The sequence below is a fragment of the Monodelphis domestica genome, chromosome 7, assembly GCF_027887165.1.
Source record: "Monodelphis domestica isolate mMonDom1 chromosome 7, mMonDom1.pri, whole genome shotgun sequence".
NCBI lineage: Eukaryota > Metazoa > Chordata > Mammalia > Didelphimorphia > Didelphidae > Monodelphis > Monodelphis domestica.
This window is the reverse complement of record NC_077233.1, coordinates 153,892,209-153,908,798: the sequence shown is the minus strand read 5'-3', so window position 1 is coordinate 153,908,798 and position 16,590 is coordinate 153,892,209. Positions and strand designations below refer to the sequence as shown.

General features: G+C 33.5%; 2 protein-coding genes across 2 annotated transcripts; both read right to left on the bottom strand.

Moving 5' to 3' along the window:
* Positions 1-826: 826 nt before the first annotated feature.
* Positions 827-1,876, bottom strand: LOC100010126 (olfactory receptor 13C8-like). The gene has a single exon (XM_001362893.4). It carries the CDS (start codon positions 1,874-1,876, stop codon positions 926-928), a length of 951 nt encoding a protein of 316 aa, XP_001362930.3. The 3' UTR covers positions 827-925.
* Positions 1,877-9,598: 7,722 nt separating this feature from the next.
* LOC100010080 (olfactory receptor 13C7-like) lies at positions 9,599-10,604 on the bottom strand. Its single transcript, XM_001362805.4, has one exon. It carries the CDS (start codon positions 10,602-10,604, stop codon positions 9,642-9,644), a length of 963 nt encoding a protein of 320 aa, XP_001362842.3. The 3' UTR covers positions 9,599-9,641.
* Positions 10,605-16,590: the final 5,986 nt, after the last annotated feature.

Here is a 16,590-nt window from a genome sequence, read left to right as displayed (position 1 = left end):
ATTTAGCATTAATTACTCTAGCAATTTCTATAGCAGCCCAGGGACAAGGATCATTCTCTTCCTGTCTCCAGTATTCCTACTATTGCCAGCCTGGTTATAGTCTTTTGCGATATATTTTTCTTTTTCAACAATTCCTTCCTCTATCTTGTGATTTTATTGAGAGATTTCATGGAAATTGATAAAAAAGAGGATAGATAGTATTGGGTCCTCCATTTATTTTACTCTTCTTATCATTGTATATTAAATATTTTTCATTTCCTCCCCCCTTCTATCTTCTTTAAATAATTGGGGGATAAGTACTTATCTCCTTTCTTTCTGGGTTCTAATCATCAGGTTTGGTATAATATTTTTAATTTAAACTCATAAGAGTAAGCAGAACTTGGAGAAACCTTATTTCCCCCCTAAAACCCCTACCCCCTCTTTTGGAATCTCTAATTTAATCAAACTACCAAATATTCCTATCTTGAAATCTTTACTTTGATGCTAACTGTATGTGCTCCTTACCATTCAGTTTAAGTTCAAGGTGTTATTTAATTACTTTATGGTCCTAGTAGTGATGAGAAGACTGTTAACATTCTTCTCTGGATAAATACCTTTACCTAAAAATAAACATAACTGGCATTTATATATTGCTTTAAGGTTTGCAAAATTCTTTACAAATCTTAATTTTGCCCTCATAATAGGCAGATCTTATTGCTATACTAATTTTCTAGATGAAGAGGAGTTTGATATATGAATTTCTGCATTCAAATGATAGATGACATGACTTTTGGATCAGTAATTATTAATTTAATAATTCAATGCCCAAGATTTTGAAGAGTTTAAACTTGACACATAATATATTTCGAAATGCTAACAGTTTAAAAAAAATAAAATCTAACCATTAGCAAATGCATTTTTAAGGTTCAAATCATTTTGTGCACACTCAGTGAAATGTTTTTTGATTCAAAATATTCTTTACTGCTGCCTTAACATCTTTGTTTCTCAAACTATAAATGATGGGATTGAGCATAGGAGTCACCACACTATAGAATAGTGTGATGAATTTGTCTGTGATATCATTGTCTGCTCTAATAGAGTTCTTAGATTTGGGTTTTGCATACATGAAGAAGATTGTTCCATAGAAGATAATCACCACAGTTAGGTGGGCTGAACAGGTGGAAAAGGCTTTATGTCTCCCTTCTGTAGAAGGAATCCTGAGGATAGCATTAAGTATGAAAATGTAAGAGATGGTAATTGATATTAGAGGAATCACTAGAAAGATGAAGTTTGATCCCGCCATGCTCAGTACATTGATGGAAATATTTCCACAGGCCAATTTCAGGACAGCCAGGATCTCACAAATAAAATGATCAATGACATTGTCTGCACAAAATGGTAATCTAACTGCAAGAGATGTTTGGACCACTGAGTTAAGAACTCCTGTTACCCAGGACACAGATGCCATTGCCACATAAGTACCCTTGCTCATAATAACAGGATATCTCAGGGGCTTGCAGATAGCCACATAGCGGTCAAATGCCATCATGCTCAGGAGCACACATTCAGTTGCTCCCATGGCAAAGGCCAGAAACATCTGTATTGCACAGCTGGAGAAAGAAATGGTTTTCCTCAGAGTGAGGAAGCTGTCTAGAGTTAGGGGCACGGTAAATGTTGTATAGCAAATGTCCAGGAAGGAGAGATTACCAAGGAAGAAATACATGGGTGTGTGTAGGTGGGAATCATAGATGGATACTATGATCAATACTCCATTGCCCAGTAGAATTATCAGGTACATCCATAAGACCAGCACAAAGAAAATAATCTTTATCTTTGGATAGTTAGAAAGTCCCAGGAGGACAAATTCTGTCACGATGGTTTGATTGGTTCCTTCCATTTTTAAATTATCTCTTACTTTTGTGGATTCTGAGGAAAATAGAACATAAACAGTCTTATTGTTTCAGTGTCAGGAAGTGGTTGTCTTTTTATAAAATTTAATATCTAATAAACTGTCATTTTTCTTGAATATGAGAATATATTACAACACAAGAGACTTAAGATTCATTTCCCAGTGGTCAAAAGAGGAAAAAAAAATTCCAAAAGAATTTAAATTATTAACAATCATGTCGAGTAGTACACCAGGTTACTATTTATATAGAAAATGAAAATTAAAACAACTTTGAAGTTTTGTATCCTATCCAACAAACTGGAAAACATGTCAAATAATAGTGACAGCCATTGCATAAGAGGCAGAGGGAAGGCAAGGACACTAACTTGTTGTTGGTAGACTTTTTGTTGATCTAAACTGCTGGGAAACAATTCAGAATTATGATAAAAAGTGAAGCCAATATCTCCACTCTTTGACCCAGAGTTTCCATTACACTCCCAAGGAGGTCATATAGAGAAAGAAAAGTTTCATATACACCTAAATATCCATAGTAGACTTTTTGTGATAGCAAAGATCTGAAAACAAACTGACTCCTTGTGACTTAGGAAATGGTCAGCTATTCAGCAGTGCAAAAATATAGTGAAATATTACTGCAGAATAACAAATGACAATTTCAGGGAAATACTAGAGAATATACGAACTGATAAATTGAGAAATAAGAACTTGAAAAAGAATATGTACAATGAAAAAAACAATTCAAATACAAGGAACCAATGTAAGAACTTCTTCTTCAAAAGAAACTGAATCCTAGGTATTTATAAATGAAGTATTAAGAAATCTTTTGATGAGGGTCAAAGAGGAGTGTATAAAAGTGGGCTTGAAGCTTAACATAAAAAAACAAAATAAAAAAACAAAAATAAAAACTAGGATCCTGATAATTTGTCCCATCACTTGTTGGCAAACAGAGGGAGAAGAAATGGAAGCAAAGTCATATTTTATATTCTTAGCTCAAAGATCATTGCCGATGGTGACTGCATTCATGAAATTAAAAGATACTTCTAACTTAAAAGAAAGTTATGGCAAATTTAGATAGTGTACTAAGAACCAGAGACACCACCTTGTTGACAAAGGTCTTAGTCAAAGTTGTGGGTTTTCCTTTAGTAAAGTATAACTGTGAGAGTTAGATTATAATGAAAACTGAGTGTTGCATAATTGACACAAATTATATTGCTGGAGAAGACTTTTGAGAGTCCTTTGGACAGTAAAGAAACCAAATTAGTCAGTACTTAAAGAAGTTAATTCAGACTAAACTTAAATACTTTGGCCACGTAATGAGAAGATGGAATTCTAAGTATAAGTGGTTATGATCAATGACTTTAGTTTATGTATTTAATAAGAATCTATCCTGGTATTAGCCTTCGTAAATAACTCCTTTTTTTATTACTCTCCAAAAGTGAGGTACATTTGGAAGTTATGTTAGTAAACTTTCCAAAGGAGATTAACTCAGAGTGTCATTATCATTGCCAAACAAGTACCATTTTTGAGACAATTGTGGTCTTCATACTAATTCAGTGTCACTGTAGCAAGTAATCATTGTGACCAGAAATATTAAATGCACTTTGAAAAATATGTAGTAGTAGGGGATTTGAAGCCAGGGATATTCAGACCTACACAGCTCAAATCTATCTATGAGTGAGTACATAAACTCTTTAATAGAGTGAAAATACAATAATAGAATGACATAGAAAAATAAGAGAATGAAAAGCTCTATTTCTACATAGTCAAAATTCAGTAATAGAGATGTCCATTTACCTCCAAGTCTGAGAAATTGTGTCCTTCTTGCACAGAAAGAAGTTTCTACTTGACTTCCAGTGACTGATATTGTGAGTCAGAGAACTTCTTCCCCCAACATACAAAGTGATATAAATATAGTTAATATAAATGTAGTTAAATACATATGATAGTTATTTTTCAAGTTTCATTGAGAAAATATTTATCAGAAAGTTGAAATAGTGACTGTATAAGAAGCTATGAGAAATTTTCATATTTTCAGCATCTTGAATTTTTTGTCTTCATTCTGTTAGTCAATGAAATAAAGAAACACCAGTGTGGCAGAATGTGGATATCAGGCACATAACAGAGTTCTTGACTAATGCAGATCTCTATCAGAAGTGAGCCACATCTCTGGAAAAACACAACTTTCAAGTTCAGTTCTCATAGTGTATCTGCCCACTTCAAGTTCTAAATCCATTCTGCAAAGGATCAGCTATTGGAATAAAAGGTAATTTAAATTCCTTGTTGCTTAAGGGAAAGTTTTAATCCCTGAGGCAATTTAAAATTTATAGAAAGGGAAAGGTAGGGAATTTTATAACCCAATTAGAACAAAGCTACTACTTTATTTTAATTGAAGTTGAAAAATATTAAGAAACTATTTCTGTGTCTGTGGAGTCTTTTGAAAGTGGAAATATTGTTTACTGACCTCTGGATTAGAGCCAGACCTAGCACATTGGGACTGTTTTAGTGGGAATATTGGCACAGTGGAGCTCAAGGATGAAATAGACAGAAAAACTATACTAGTGGGAGACCTGAACCTTCCTCTATCCAAACTAGATAAATCAAACCCAAAAATAAATAAGAAAGAAGTAAGAGAAGTGAATGAAATCTTAGAAAAAATAGAGTTAGTAGACATGTGAAGAAAAATAAATAGGGACAAAAAGGAATATGCCTTGTTTTCAGTAGCACATGGTACATTCACAAAAATTGACCATGTATTAGGGCATAAAAACATTGCAAACAAGTGCAAAAGAGCAGAAATAATAAATGCAACCTTCTCAGATCACAATGCAATGAAAATAGTAATTAGTAAGGGTACATGGAGAGGTAAATAAAAAATTAATTGGAAATTAAGCCATACAATTCTCCAAAACCTGTTAAAGAACAAATCACAGAAACCATTAATAACTTCATTGAAGAAAATGACAATAATGAGACATCTTTTCAAAACCTATGGGATGCAGCCAAAGCAGTACTCAGGGGGAAATTTATATCCTTGAGTTCATATATAAACAAATTAAGAAGGACAGAGGTCAATGAATTGGGCATGGAAATTAAAAAAACTAAAAAGAGAACATATTAAAAATCTTCAGATGAGACTAAATTAGAGATCCTAAAAATCAAAGGAGAAATTAATGAAATTGAAAGTCAGAGAACTTGATTTAATAAATAAGACTTGAAGTTGGTACTTTGAAAAATAAAATAAAATAGACAAAGTACTAGTAGGTCTAATTAAAAAAAGGAAAGAAGAAAACCAAATTGAGAGTATCCAAGATAAAAAGGGAGACCTCACTATAATGAAGAGGAAATTAAGGCAATCATTAAAAACTACTATGCCCAATTATATGGCCCAAAATATGGCAATCTAGGTGATATGGATGAATACTGACAAAAATATAAATTGCCTAGACTAACAGAGGAATAAATAAATTACCTAAAAAACCCCATATCAGAAAAAGAAATTGAACAAGCCATCAGAGAACTCCCTAAGAAAAAATCCCCAGGTCCAGATGGATTCACAAATGAATTCTATCAAACATTCAAAGAACAATTAATCCCAATATTATACAAACTATTTGACAGAATAATCAAAGAAGGAGTTCTACCAAATTCATTTTAAAACACAAATTGGTACTGATCCCAAAGCCAGGCAGGTCAAAAACAGAGAAAGAAAACTATAGACCAATCTCCCCAATGAATATAGATGCAAAAATCTTAAATGGGATACTAGCAAAAAGACTCTAGCAAGTCATCACAATGGTTATCCACCATGATCAGGTAGGATTCATACCAGGAATGCAAGGATGGTTCAACATTAGGAAAACTATTCACATAATTGACCATATTAACAAGCAAACTGACAAAAATCACATGATTATCTCAATAGATGCAGAAAAAGCCTTTGACAAAATACAACACCCATTCCTATTGAAAACACTAGAAAGTATAGGAATAGAAGGGTCTTTCCTAAAAATAATAAACAGTATATATCTAAAACCATCAGCAAACATCATCTGCAATGGGAATACACTCGATGCATTCCCAATAATATCAGGAGTGAAATAAGGATGCCCATTATCACCCCTATTATTTAAAATTGTACTAGAAACACTAGCAGAAACAATTAGCAAAGAAAAAGAAATTCAAGGTATTAAAATTGGCAATGAGGAGACCAAGCTATCACTCTTTGCGGATGATATGATGGTTTACTTAAAGAATCCTAGAGAATCAACCAAAAAACTAATCGAAATAATCAAAAATTTTAGGAAACTTGCAAGATACAAAATAAACCTGCAAAAGTCATCAGCATTTCTATATATCTCCAACCCATTTCAACAGCAAGAATTAGAAAGAAAAATTCCATTTAAAAATCACCCTAGACAATATAAAATACTTAGGAATCTATCTGCTGAGACAAACACAGGAACTATATGAACACAACCACAAAACATTCTCCACACAATTAAAACTAGATCTAAACAATTGGAAAAACATTGATTGCTCATGGTGGGATGAGCTAACATAATAAAAATGACAATCATACCCAAATTCATTTACTTATTTAATGACATACCCATTGAACTACCAAAAAAACCTTTTTTACTGAATTAGGAAAAAAAATAAAATTCATTTGGAAGAACAAAAAGATCAAGGATATCCAGGGAAATCATGAAACAAAGTATAAAGGAAGGAGGACTTGCAGTCCCAGATCTCAAACTATACTATAAAGCAGTGGTTATCAAAACAATTTGGTACTGGCTAAGAGACAGAAAGAAGGATCAGTGGAATAGATTTGGGGTAAATGACCTCAGTAAGACAATCTATGATAAACCCAAAGATCCCAATTTTGGGGACCAAAACCTACTATTTAATAAAAACTGCTGGGAAAATTGGAAGAAAGTGTGGGAGATATTAGGTTTGGATCAACATCTCACACCTTACATCAAGATAAACTCAGAATAGGTTAATGACCTGAATATAAAGAAGCAAACTATAAGCAAATTCAGTGAACACAGAATAGTATACTTGTCAGATTTTTGGGAAAGGAAAGACTTTCAAACCAACCAAGAGCTAGAAAAAAATCACAAAACATAAAATCAATAATTTTGATTACATCAAATTAAAAAGTTTTGTACAAACAAAACTTATGTATCCAAAATTAGAAGGGAAGCAACAAATTGGGAAACAATCTCTATTACAAAAACCTCTGACAAAGGTCTAATTACTCAAATTTATAAAGAGCTAAATCAGTTGTACAAAAAAATCAAGACAAGGGCAAAAAATCAAGACAAGGGACATGAATAGGCAATTTTCAGTAAAAGAAATCAAAACTATTAATAAGCACATGAAAAAGTGTTCTAAATCTCTTATAATCAGAGAAATATAAATAAAAAACTCTGAGGTATCACCTCACACCTAGCAGATTGGCTAACATGACAGCACAGGAAAGTAATGAATGTTGGAGGGGATGTGGCAAAGCTGGGACATTAATTCATTTCTGGTGGAGTTGTGAATTGATCCAACCTTTCTGGAGGGCAATTTGGAACTATGCCCAAAGGGCACTAAAAGACTGTCTGCCCTTTGATCTAGCCATAGCACTGCTGGGTTTGTACCCCAAAGAGATAATAAGGAAAAAGACATGTACAAAAGTATTTATAGTCGCTCTCTTTGTGGTGGCAAAAAATTGGAAAATGAGGGGATACCCTTCATTTGGGGAATGGCTGAACAAATTGTGGTATATATTTGTGATGGAATACTATTGTGCTCAAAGGAATAATAAAGTGGAAGAATTCCATGGGGACTGGTACAACCTCCAGGAATTGATGCAGAGTGAGTGGAACAGAAACAGGAAAACAATGTACACAGAGACTGATACACTGTGATACAATAGAATATAATTGACTTCTCCACTGGTGGCAATGCAATGACCCTGAACAACTTGGAGAAACCTACGAAAAAAACCACTATCCCAAACCAGAGGAAACACAGTGGGAGTGGAAACACCGAAGAAAAATAACTGCTTGAATATATAGGTTGAAAGGATATGGTTGGGGATGTAGACTCTAAATGAACATCCTAGTGTTAACAACAACATGGAAATAGGTTCTGATCAAGGACACAAGTAATACCCAATGAAATTTCACATTAGCTGCGGGAAGAGTTGGTGGAGGGGAGGCAGGGAAATAATATGATTATTGTAACCAAGGAATAATGTTCTAAATTGACTAAATAAACTTATTCAAGTGAAAAAAAAAACAAAAAAAGTACTTGGAAAGAACTACAAATTAATCTTTATTATTTTGTTTATTTTCTAGACTCAAGAAAGTGATTGGAAAACATAAATACTTCATATTACTATACTTAAATGTGTGTCATGTATAGCCCCATACACCACACTCCACCTTCTTATAGTTATAGATGAACTTTTCTATAAAATTTCTAGTCCCTTTTGGACAATAGTATATTTCTGGTAGGAAATGCTCAAGTTAATCTACCTTTATTACAATATGTAAAGAAATAGCAGTTTCTTTATGGCACTGTCTTGTCATAAAATTCAGAATGACCTTTTAGTTCTGAAATTTTGCCCCCATTTTTTATTACATGCAGATTATGTTAGGGTACACATGGAAATGATATATCTGATATCCTTTCTCCCCATGAGACTAATCATGGGAATTTATTTATACTAATGTGTATCCCATAAAATTTATAGTTTCAATGGAACAAATAATTGGTGGTTTTCTCTCATTGATAAACCATCCATTGGTGAAAACCTGCAAAAGTGATTTAGTTTTATTATAATTTATAATGAGAAGGAGGAGAGACAGAGAGTGAGAGAGAGAAAGAGAGAGAGATTCTAAAATTATTTTGTAAATCAAAAATATCCTTGGTTTCTATGGAACTCTGCTTGGTAAGGCAACTGAGTATTTGCTGGCTGAAGCAGTTTTTATGTTATTTTGCTCTTTATTTATCATGGCAATTAATTTACATGGGTTCAACTTATGTAGAAAATAGTGTTGATACACAAATTCTGTATTGCCTTTTTCAGCATTTAGAATTCATTTAAATATAACATAATACTTTTAATTGAATGCTATATCTTCTAATGCAATTATTTCTTCCAGTGTAATCTAGATTTCATAATGTTGATCCTTATCCTAAAAATTGGTGCTGGACTCCATGTGAATAACTGATTTAGAAAGGAACCCCACATTTTGCTTCCTACTTATGTATACAGTTTCTCATGATTATTTCTTCTTATATATTATTGGTTATCATCTTTGTTCTGACAAGTTAATGGATGGCTATATATGAATAACTAATTTGGAAAGAATTACCACATTTTGCTTCTTATATAAGAATTTTACAATAGTGTAAACTGGTACATTTGTGTTTAGAGCCCTACAATGAGAATGCTGCAAAATTATATAGAATAGACAGAACTCAAAGAAGAGATAAGAGAAGACATTAACCTCTTTGGGAGTAGGGTACAAGTAGGAGGTCTGTGAGTGAGGAGCATTGCATATTTTTCATTTTTTTTCAATTTATTAATGGGTTTTCTTGATTGTTTTTCTCTTAAAATATTCTTTGTTATACCACAAGGAGAAAGAAATATACAAGGGGATATTTAGGAACAAAAAATATTGATACCAATTAAAAAAAAGAAATATTCAGTAAATGTATCTTCTCAGGCATAAATCATCACTGAATAGATTGTATATCATATCTTCTTAGTAAAACATTTTTGACTCAACATAGTCTTCACAGCTGCCTTTACATCTTTGTTCCTCAGGCTGTAAATGATAGGATTGAGCATGGGTGTCACTACACCATAGAAAAGGGAGATGAATTTGTCTATAATATCTTGCTTGTTGGAATTAAATGAATCTTTGGCTTTAGGTTTTGCATACATGAAGAAGATTGTTCCATAGAAGATAATCACCACAGTCAGGTGGGCTGAACAAGTAGAAAAGGCTTTGCGCCTCCCTTCTGCTGAAGGGATCCTCAGAATGGTGGCAAGGATGAAAATATAAGATATGGAAATTGATATCAGTGGAATAACTAGAAAAATGAGATTTGAGCCCATCATACTAAGTACATTAATGGTAATATCTCCACAGGCCAGTTTCAGGACAGCCAGAATCTCACAGACAAAATGGTCAATGACATTAGCATCACAAAATGGTACCTGGACTGCAAGGGATGTTTGAACTATGGAATCGATAGCCCCAGCCATCCAAGACCCAGCTGCCATTGACACATATGTAGTCTTACTCATGATGGCAGGGTATCTCAGGGGGTTGCAGATAGCCACATAACGGTCAAATGCCATCATGCTCAGGAGCATACACTCAGTTGCTCCCATGGCAAAAGACAAAAACATCTGCACTGCACAACTGGAGAAGGAAATAGTTTTCTTTGGAGTGAGGAAACTGTCTAGAATTAGGGGTACGGAGGAAGTTGTGTAGCAAATATCTAGGAAAGAGAGATTACTGAGAAAAAAGTACATGGGTGTGTGTAAGTGGGAATCATAGATGGTTGCTGTAATGAGGACTCCATTTCCCAGCAAGATTATCAGGTACATCCACAAGATCAGTACAAACAAAATAGTCTCCAGCTTTGGGTAGTCAGAAAGGCTTAGCAATATGAATTCTTTCACTGTGGGATGATTGGTCTCATTCATTTCTGAAGTCCTTTTTCACTCACAGGGATTCTGAGGCAAACAGAGAATAGATGATTTTATTCCAGAGGTGTAAGTATTATGTCTTTCCCATGGCATATCAAGTAAACTGTAAATGGGTGAGTGAATATGGGAATGTATTGCAATGTATAAGATGAAGAGCCATTCTCCAGTGGATAATTTGTAAAAAAAAAACCATGAAAAAATAGTTATCTAAAGAATAATTGTGAACTTTTAACAACATAGATTTTCTCAAATCACTAATTTTAAGGGAAATACATGCTAAAATAGCTTCGAGGTTTCATCTTACATCCAATAAATTGACAAAGGTGATGAGAGATGGAATCATTCATTACCTGAGGAAGATAAAATGGAATGGTGAATTTTCCCAATAATTTGGGAAGGCAATTTGGAATTATGCTTTAAGTGGAAAAAATTCCTTATTCAATGCTATATCAATCAAACTATCAATGTATTACTTAATAGAAATGTGAAAAAAGAATACCAAAATTCACACAGAGGGAAAAAAGATCAAGAATCTCAAGGAAATCATGAAAATAAATAATATTAAAGGGAAACTATTAGTGCCAGATCTCAGACTATATTATAAAACAGACATTATTAAGATAATTTACTACTGGTTAAAAAAATAGACCAATCAGTGGAACATATCAGCTATACAATTTATGGAAGACAATATATCTAATACTCGAGTTTTTTGATAAAAATGAAGACCATAGACAAAAATATATGAGATGACTGGATGAATAGTATGGAAGAAGTTAGATTTAGATCAACCTTTCATATCTTATACAAAAATAAGCTACAAATGGATACATGACCTAGATATAAAAGTTCACACCCTAAACAAATAAGAGAAACATAGAAAACATTACTTATATGACCTTTAAGAGTAGAAATGTTTATGACCAAACAAGGAAAGGAGAAGACCACTGAAGATAAAATACACAAATGTTTAACTAAAATTTAAAAGTGCTCTTTTGTATTCAAATCTATTAAAAAGTGAAGATTAAAAGGGAAACAATTTACTGGAAAAAATCTTTGCAGTACATTTCTCTTACAAATCATAGGAACAATCAGGTTTCAAGGGAAGAAACCTAGGTTATAGCCGTCTGAAAAAAAAATGCTTCAAATCACTAGCAATTAGAGAAATTTAAATGAAAGCAGTAACTCTGAGGTTGCATCTCACATCATTTCCATGAGAGTGGTAAAGAACAAAAAAGGCAAATGACTGAGGAATAACTGAATAAGTTTTAGTGTAAAGATAATCATAAGATTAATTATAAAGACTAATAGAGCATTAATGATAAAATAATTGAGGAACCAGTTTTTTTTTTGAGAACACAGAAAGTCATATAAACTGATTCAAAGTGAAGTTAGTACAACCAGAAGTAAAATTTATACTAAAATATCAATGAAAAATCCCAAGGACATTTATAAATTAAAGAAAATGAAATTAACAGAACCAAGAGAACAATTTATACAATAACAACAATATGGAAACAAATTACTTTGACTGTTGTAAGGGCTATGATTAATACAATGACTATTCTTGACTAGATGACCAATAATGAAGCATGTTATTTATTATATGGATTTTGGGCAAAGAATGAAATATACATATTTTTATATACAGCCACTGGAAGTATTTGTTTTGACTATGCATGTTTGTCAAAAAGAATTTCTTTTTCAATTGGTTAGGGATTAAGAGGGAGAAAAAATAGATTTCTGTTAATTAAAAAAGTGCTGTTAATGCTACAGATAAATGTTTTTATTATTTTCTCATTGGTATCATATTAGTAATTTTTCTTGACTGTTTTACTTTTGTTACAAGAGACTTCACAAAATGGGAGCAATCTGTAAATATTTGTAACATGAAAATAAAATATCAGTAAAACTTTGAAAGTTAACAAATAGATTATTATTTCATCAATGAAACAATGAATATGAAGAATTTGGAAAAAATAAGGGAAGATGTAAGGTGATATAGAGAAGTCATCAGAATTAGGAATACAATCAACCTAATAAGTTTTGTGGTTGCAAAAGAAATTGAAGACTGTATTCATAATGCTAATGGCTGGCCAAGAGAAAAGATGATAAATATGCCTCTCTCTTTTCTTTACACAAGTTTGAGAAGTTAAACATGGAATATTGGACATACTTTCAGAATGTATTGATGTATTGATTAGGTTTGATTAGCTTCCCCTGGCTTCCCTATATTTCTTTCTACATCTTTATTATAAGGAATACTAGCTCAGTGGGTAGGGTATGGGAAAGAAATTAATTAAGAAAAAAGGTATTAACAAAAGTTAAAAATTAACAAATTGTGAAACAGGTAATTGTTTTAATTGTATGAATAATTGCTGCTTTATAATATAGTTTTGGATCTGGTACTGGTTTTTTAATCAATATAAAGGTTGTTGTCTTCAGGAAAGCTATCTAGAGAAGACACTTCAGATCTAATATCATTGATGTTATTAGAGAGCTAGTTTAAGACTCCTTTACCATTGCTGAGTAGAAATGTCCCATTAACAATTTCTATTTCAACTAGGTGATAATTTCGATAGTAACTTGACTAATAAAGTTTCAACTAAACAATTAAGGACAAATGGAAGCTCCAATAGTGAGAAACCAAATTAAATTCCAAAAGGACCTAGACCCAAGTCTTGGCTCATCTACCTATTAGCTGTGTAGTTTCAGATAAATCAAATTGGCTCCTTTGGGTCTTATTTTCTTCTACAAAATAGGAAGGACTCAGTGATCTGAAAAGCTTTACATTTTTTCTATGATCTATGATAATAAAACATGAAAAGAGCATTCAAAGCAACTGTTGTTATTTCTCCCAAATATTGATAACAAGAAAGGACATGGCAACTAAGAGTTAGAGAATCACAGAAACTATTCCCCAGTCAGTAAAACAGACTATTAAGTGGCATCTGTGTTCCTGCAGGAAAAGTAGCAGAAACAGGAATAGATTTGGAGTCAAGAGTCTGGACTCTGCTAAGTACTATCTGTATGACCCAAGTTAGGAGCTTCTCTGAATCTCAGGTTCACGAACAATTACATGTAAGCAGGAATTCTAAAACTCATGTTTAATTACCTCAAAGAATTGCTTTGAGGCTTAAATGAGATAATTATTATATGCATACTTTATATTCCATAAAGCACTATATAAATAAATGGTAGTAATTGTGATGAATGGCTATAGTTCAGGTCTCAAGTTAAAATCTGTCCCTAAACGAATCTTTACAAAAATATCTATTTTTATTGCCACATTTTGTGTCTGTGAGGCACATGTGGATGCTATATTGGCTCATTTCTCAAAGGCTTATAAAACAAAGTCTCACTAATATCTATGGGAAAAAAGAGCTAAATCATTCCAGAGAGCTATGGTTGTCTTGCTTCTTCAAAAAAATCCTTGTCACTAACCAGGTAACTATAATGATCAGAAAAATGTAATGTTCCTCCTTAAATATTGTAGCAAAAGTTGACTAGACATCTGCTTATGCAACTCTAGCTGTATATGCTCTCCTTTTCTGTGCATAAGCTCAAAAAGCTCTATTTCCAAATATGGAAGACTTTATATAACAGGGAAGCCCATTTACCTCTTTATACTCTAAGTCTAGGAAATAGCTTCCTTCTTGCTGAGAATCAGATTTCTTTTTCACTTCCAGTGGCTCTAATAGTCTGTGTCAGAAAACTGTGCCAGGATATAGAGCAATGATCATTATAAAGTGGATAAATATTTTTGGATGGATGATATTTTCTTTGAGATTTGCTGATAGAATATTCCTCTAAAAAGTTGAAAATTTGGGCTAAAAAGAAAGCTGTTTGAAATTTTTGTACTCTTAGTCTCCTGAATTTTCTGTCTTCATTCTCTATAAATGGATGAATTAAAGAAATACCCATGTGGCCAAGTGCAACAGCATATTAAAAAGCTTCCATGAATACAGAAATCTATTAGAATCCAGGCAAGTTCCCGGAAACAAAAGTTCAGTTCTTTCTGGCATTTCTGTCCTTTCCAAGTTCCAGTCCCATTTTCCAAAGGATCAGCTATTGGAATCAAAGGTAATTTAAATACTTCTTTACTTTCAAGGTAAGTTCTAATCCCTGAAGTAATTTAAAGTTTCCAGAAAGCAAAATGGGGGAGCTTGAAACTTTCTGATACTTCGGGGACAATTTCCCATAGACCCAATTAGAGGGACATTATTACTCCACTCTAATTGAAGTCTAGCTTACAAAAAAAGGAAACTATTTGTCTATGTAATCCTTAGATAGAGGAAGTATTATGCAATATTCACCAATTTCAGAATCCAATCCAGGACTAGCATGGGGCAGCTGGAGCTTTGTCCCAATTAGTATGCTAACATTGAAGAGCTTGGGGACAGGGTCAATCATGCTTCCTTTGCCTGGTAGTTTGAATGTCTTGAATTGTCCAGTCTCTCACCTAGCATCTGGAGTCATGAGATGCTCTTGCCAAGTGTTCCCTCTCCTTGCCTCACTTTCCAATTTTGGCTTGGCCTGGAGTCAAGCTACCTTATTCACTTAGAATCAAGAATGGAGTCAGGAAGGAGAAAAAGGAAGGCTCAGTGCTAAACCCAGCATGCACCCGTATTTGCTTTTTATGGTTCTCAGATTCCTTATCAGTAAAATGAGGATGTTAGTCAGAATGATCTCTAAGAACCCGTCAAGTTCTGTGAACTGGATCTATGAACTTATATATCTTATGACCAAAACATTTATTCTAGGTTTCTTCTTTTCATTTTCTTTACATTTTATACACATACTGCCTATTTATGTCTGACCTTTGGTAGAGCATTCTAAGCTCATTTTGGTCTGATCAGTTGGGAATACTATACCAAGTTGACCGTCACATTGTGATATCATTTTGGTCCTCTTTGAGTACGAAGGACATAACAATAGCAACAATGCTTTGGGGATTGCTGAAATCTAGATTTCATATGAATTCCTCATATCTCCTAAATCCCTCCCTAACTTTTCCTCACACATTCTAAAACATGGGACCATGTTTGTTCCTCAATCTCTCTGTTCCCTAAAACCACTTTCAGACCCTTTTTTGTCACCATCACTCAGCAATTTTCTCTTCCTCTAAATTTTACTTGATCCTGTCTAGATCCTTTTTGCTGTTGTAGCTGAATCTCCACATCACACTTTTCCTCGTGAAATTTACTTATAGAAAATATCCCAGTCTTCTTTCCTCTTCTTAATCATGAACACTTTGGCCTCCCCTCCCTGTTTCTCAAGTTCTCCAGCTCATGACCTGCCTCTCGAATCCTTCTCAACCATATATAGTAGCTGTCAGACCTTAGATGTCTATCTCTCTAAAGTGAATTTGTCTAGTTGCCAGAAGTCCTTGTTGTGGCTCAGCTGGGACTATCCAAAACTCGTCCCCTAACTCATGGAAGGTAACAGTTGAAAACTCTTTCCTGAGGTATCTATATTTGTGAGTGATGTCTGCAAAGGTAAAAGCAACATGTTGCAGCAGGAAGACAATGAGTCTAGAATTATGACGATCCGGTTTCAGGCAAAGGCTCTGCCATTGACTAGTTTGGTGAATGTGGAAAGATGAGAGCAGCATGCCATCTGTTAGCAAGGAAGGAATGGGTACAAATATAGGTGGCTATTGGTTTAGGGATAGTTAAGCAAATTATGCTACATGACTAACAAAATATTATTGCATTAAGAAAAAAGATGAATATCAAATCATGAGATGTTTTATATGAACTCATGCAGAATGAGGGAAATAGAACCAAGAAAACAGTATACACTAGAATGAGCACAATATAACTGAAAACAGCAACTGAAAAAATCAGAACTTGAACCCTGCACATAATAATTAAGCTTGACCTTAGAGAGGAGCTGTGAAAATGTGCCCCCTTTTCTTCATGTAATAGTGGCAGACTATGGGTAGGGAATATTGGTTACCTATTAAGTTGTGTTATAAAAA

Excerpts from the sequence above, each read along its gene's own strand:
- LOC100010080 (XM_001362805.4), bottom strand. The coding sequence starts at position 10,604 with ATGAATGAGACCAATCATCCCACAGTGAAAGAATTCATATTGCTAAGC.
- LOC100010126 (XM_001362893.4), bottom strand. The coding sequence starts at position 1,876 with ATGGAAGGAACCAATCAAACCATCGTGACAGAATTTGTCCTCCTGGGA.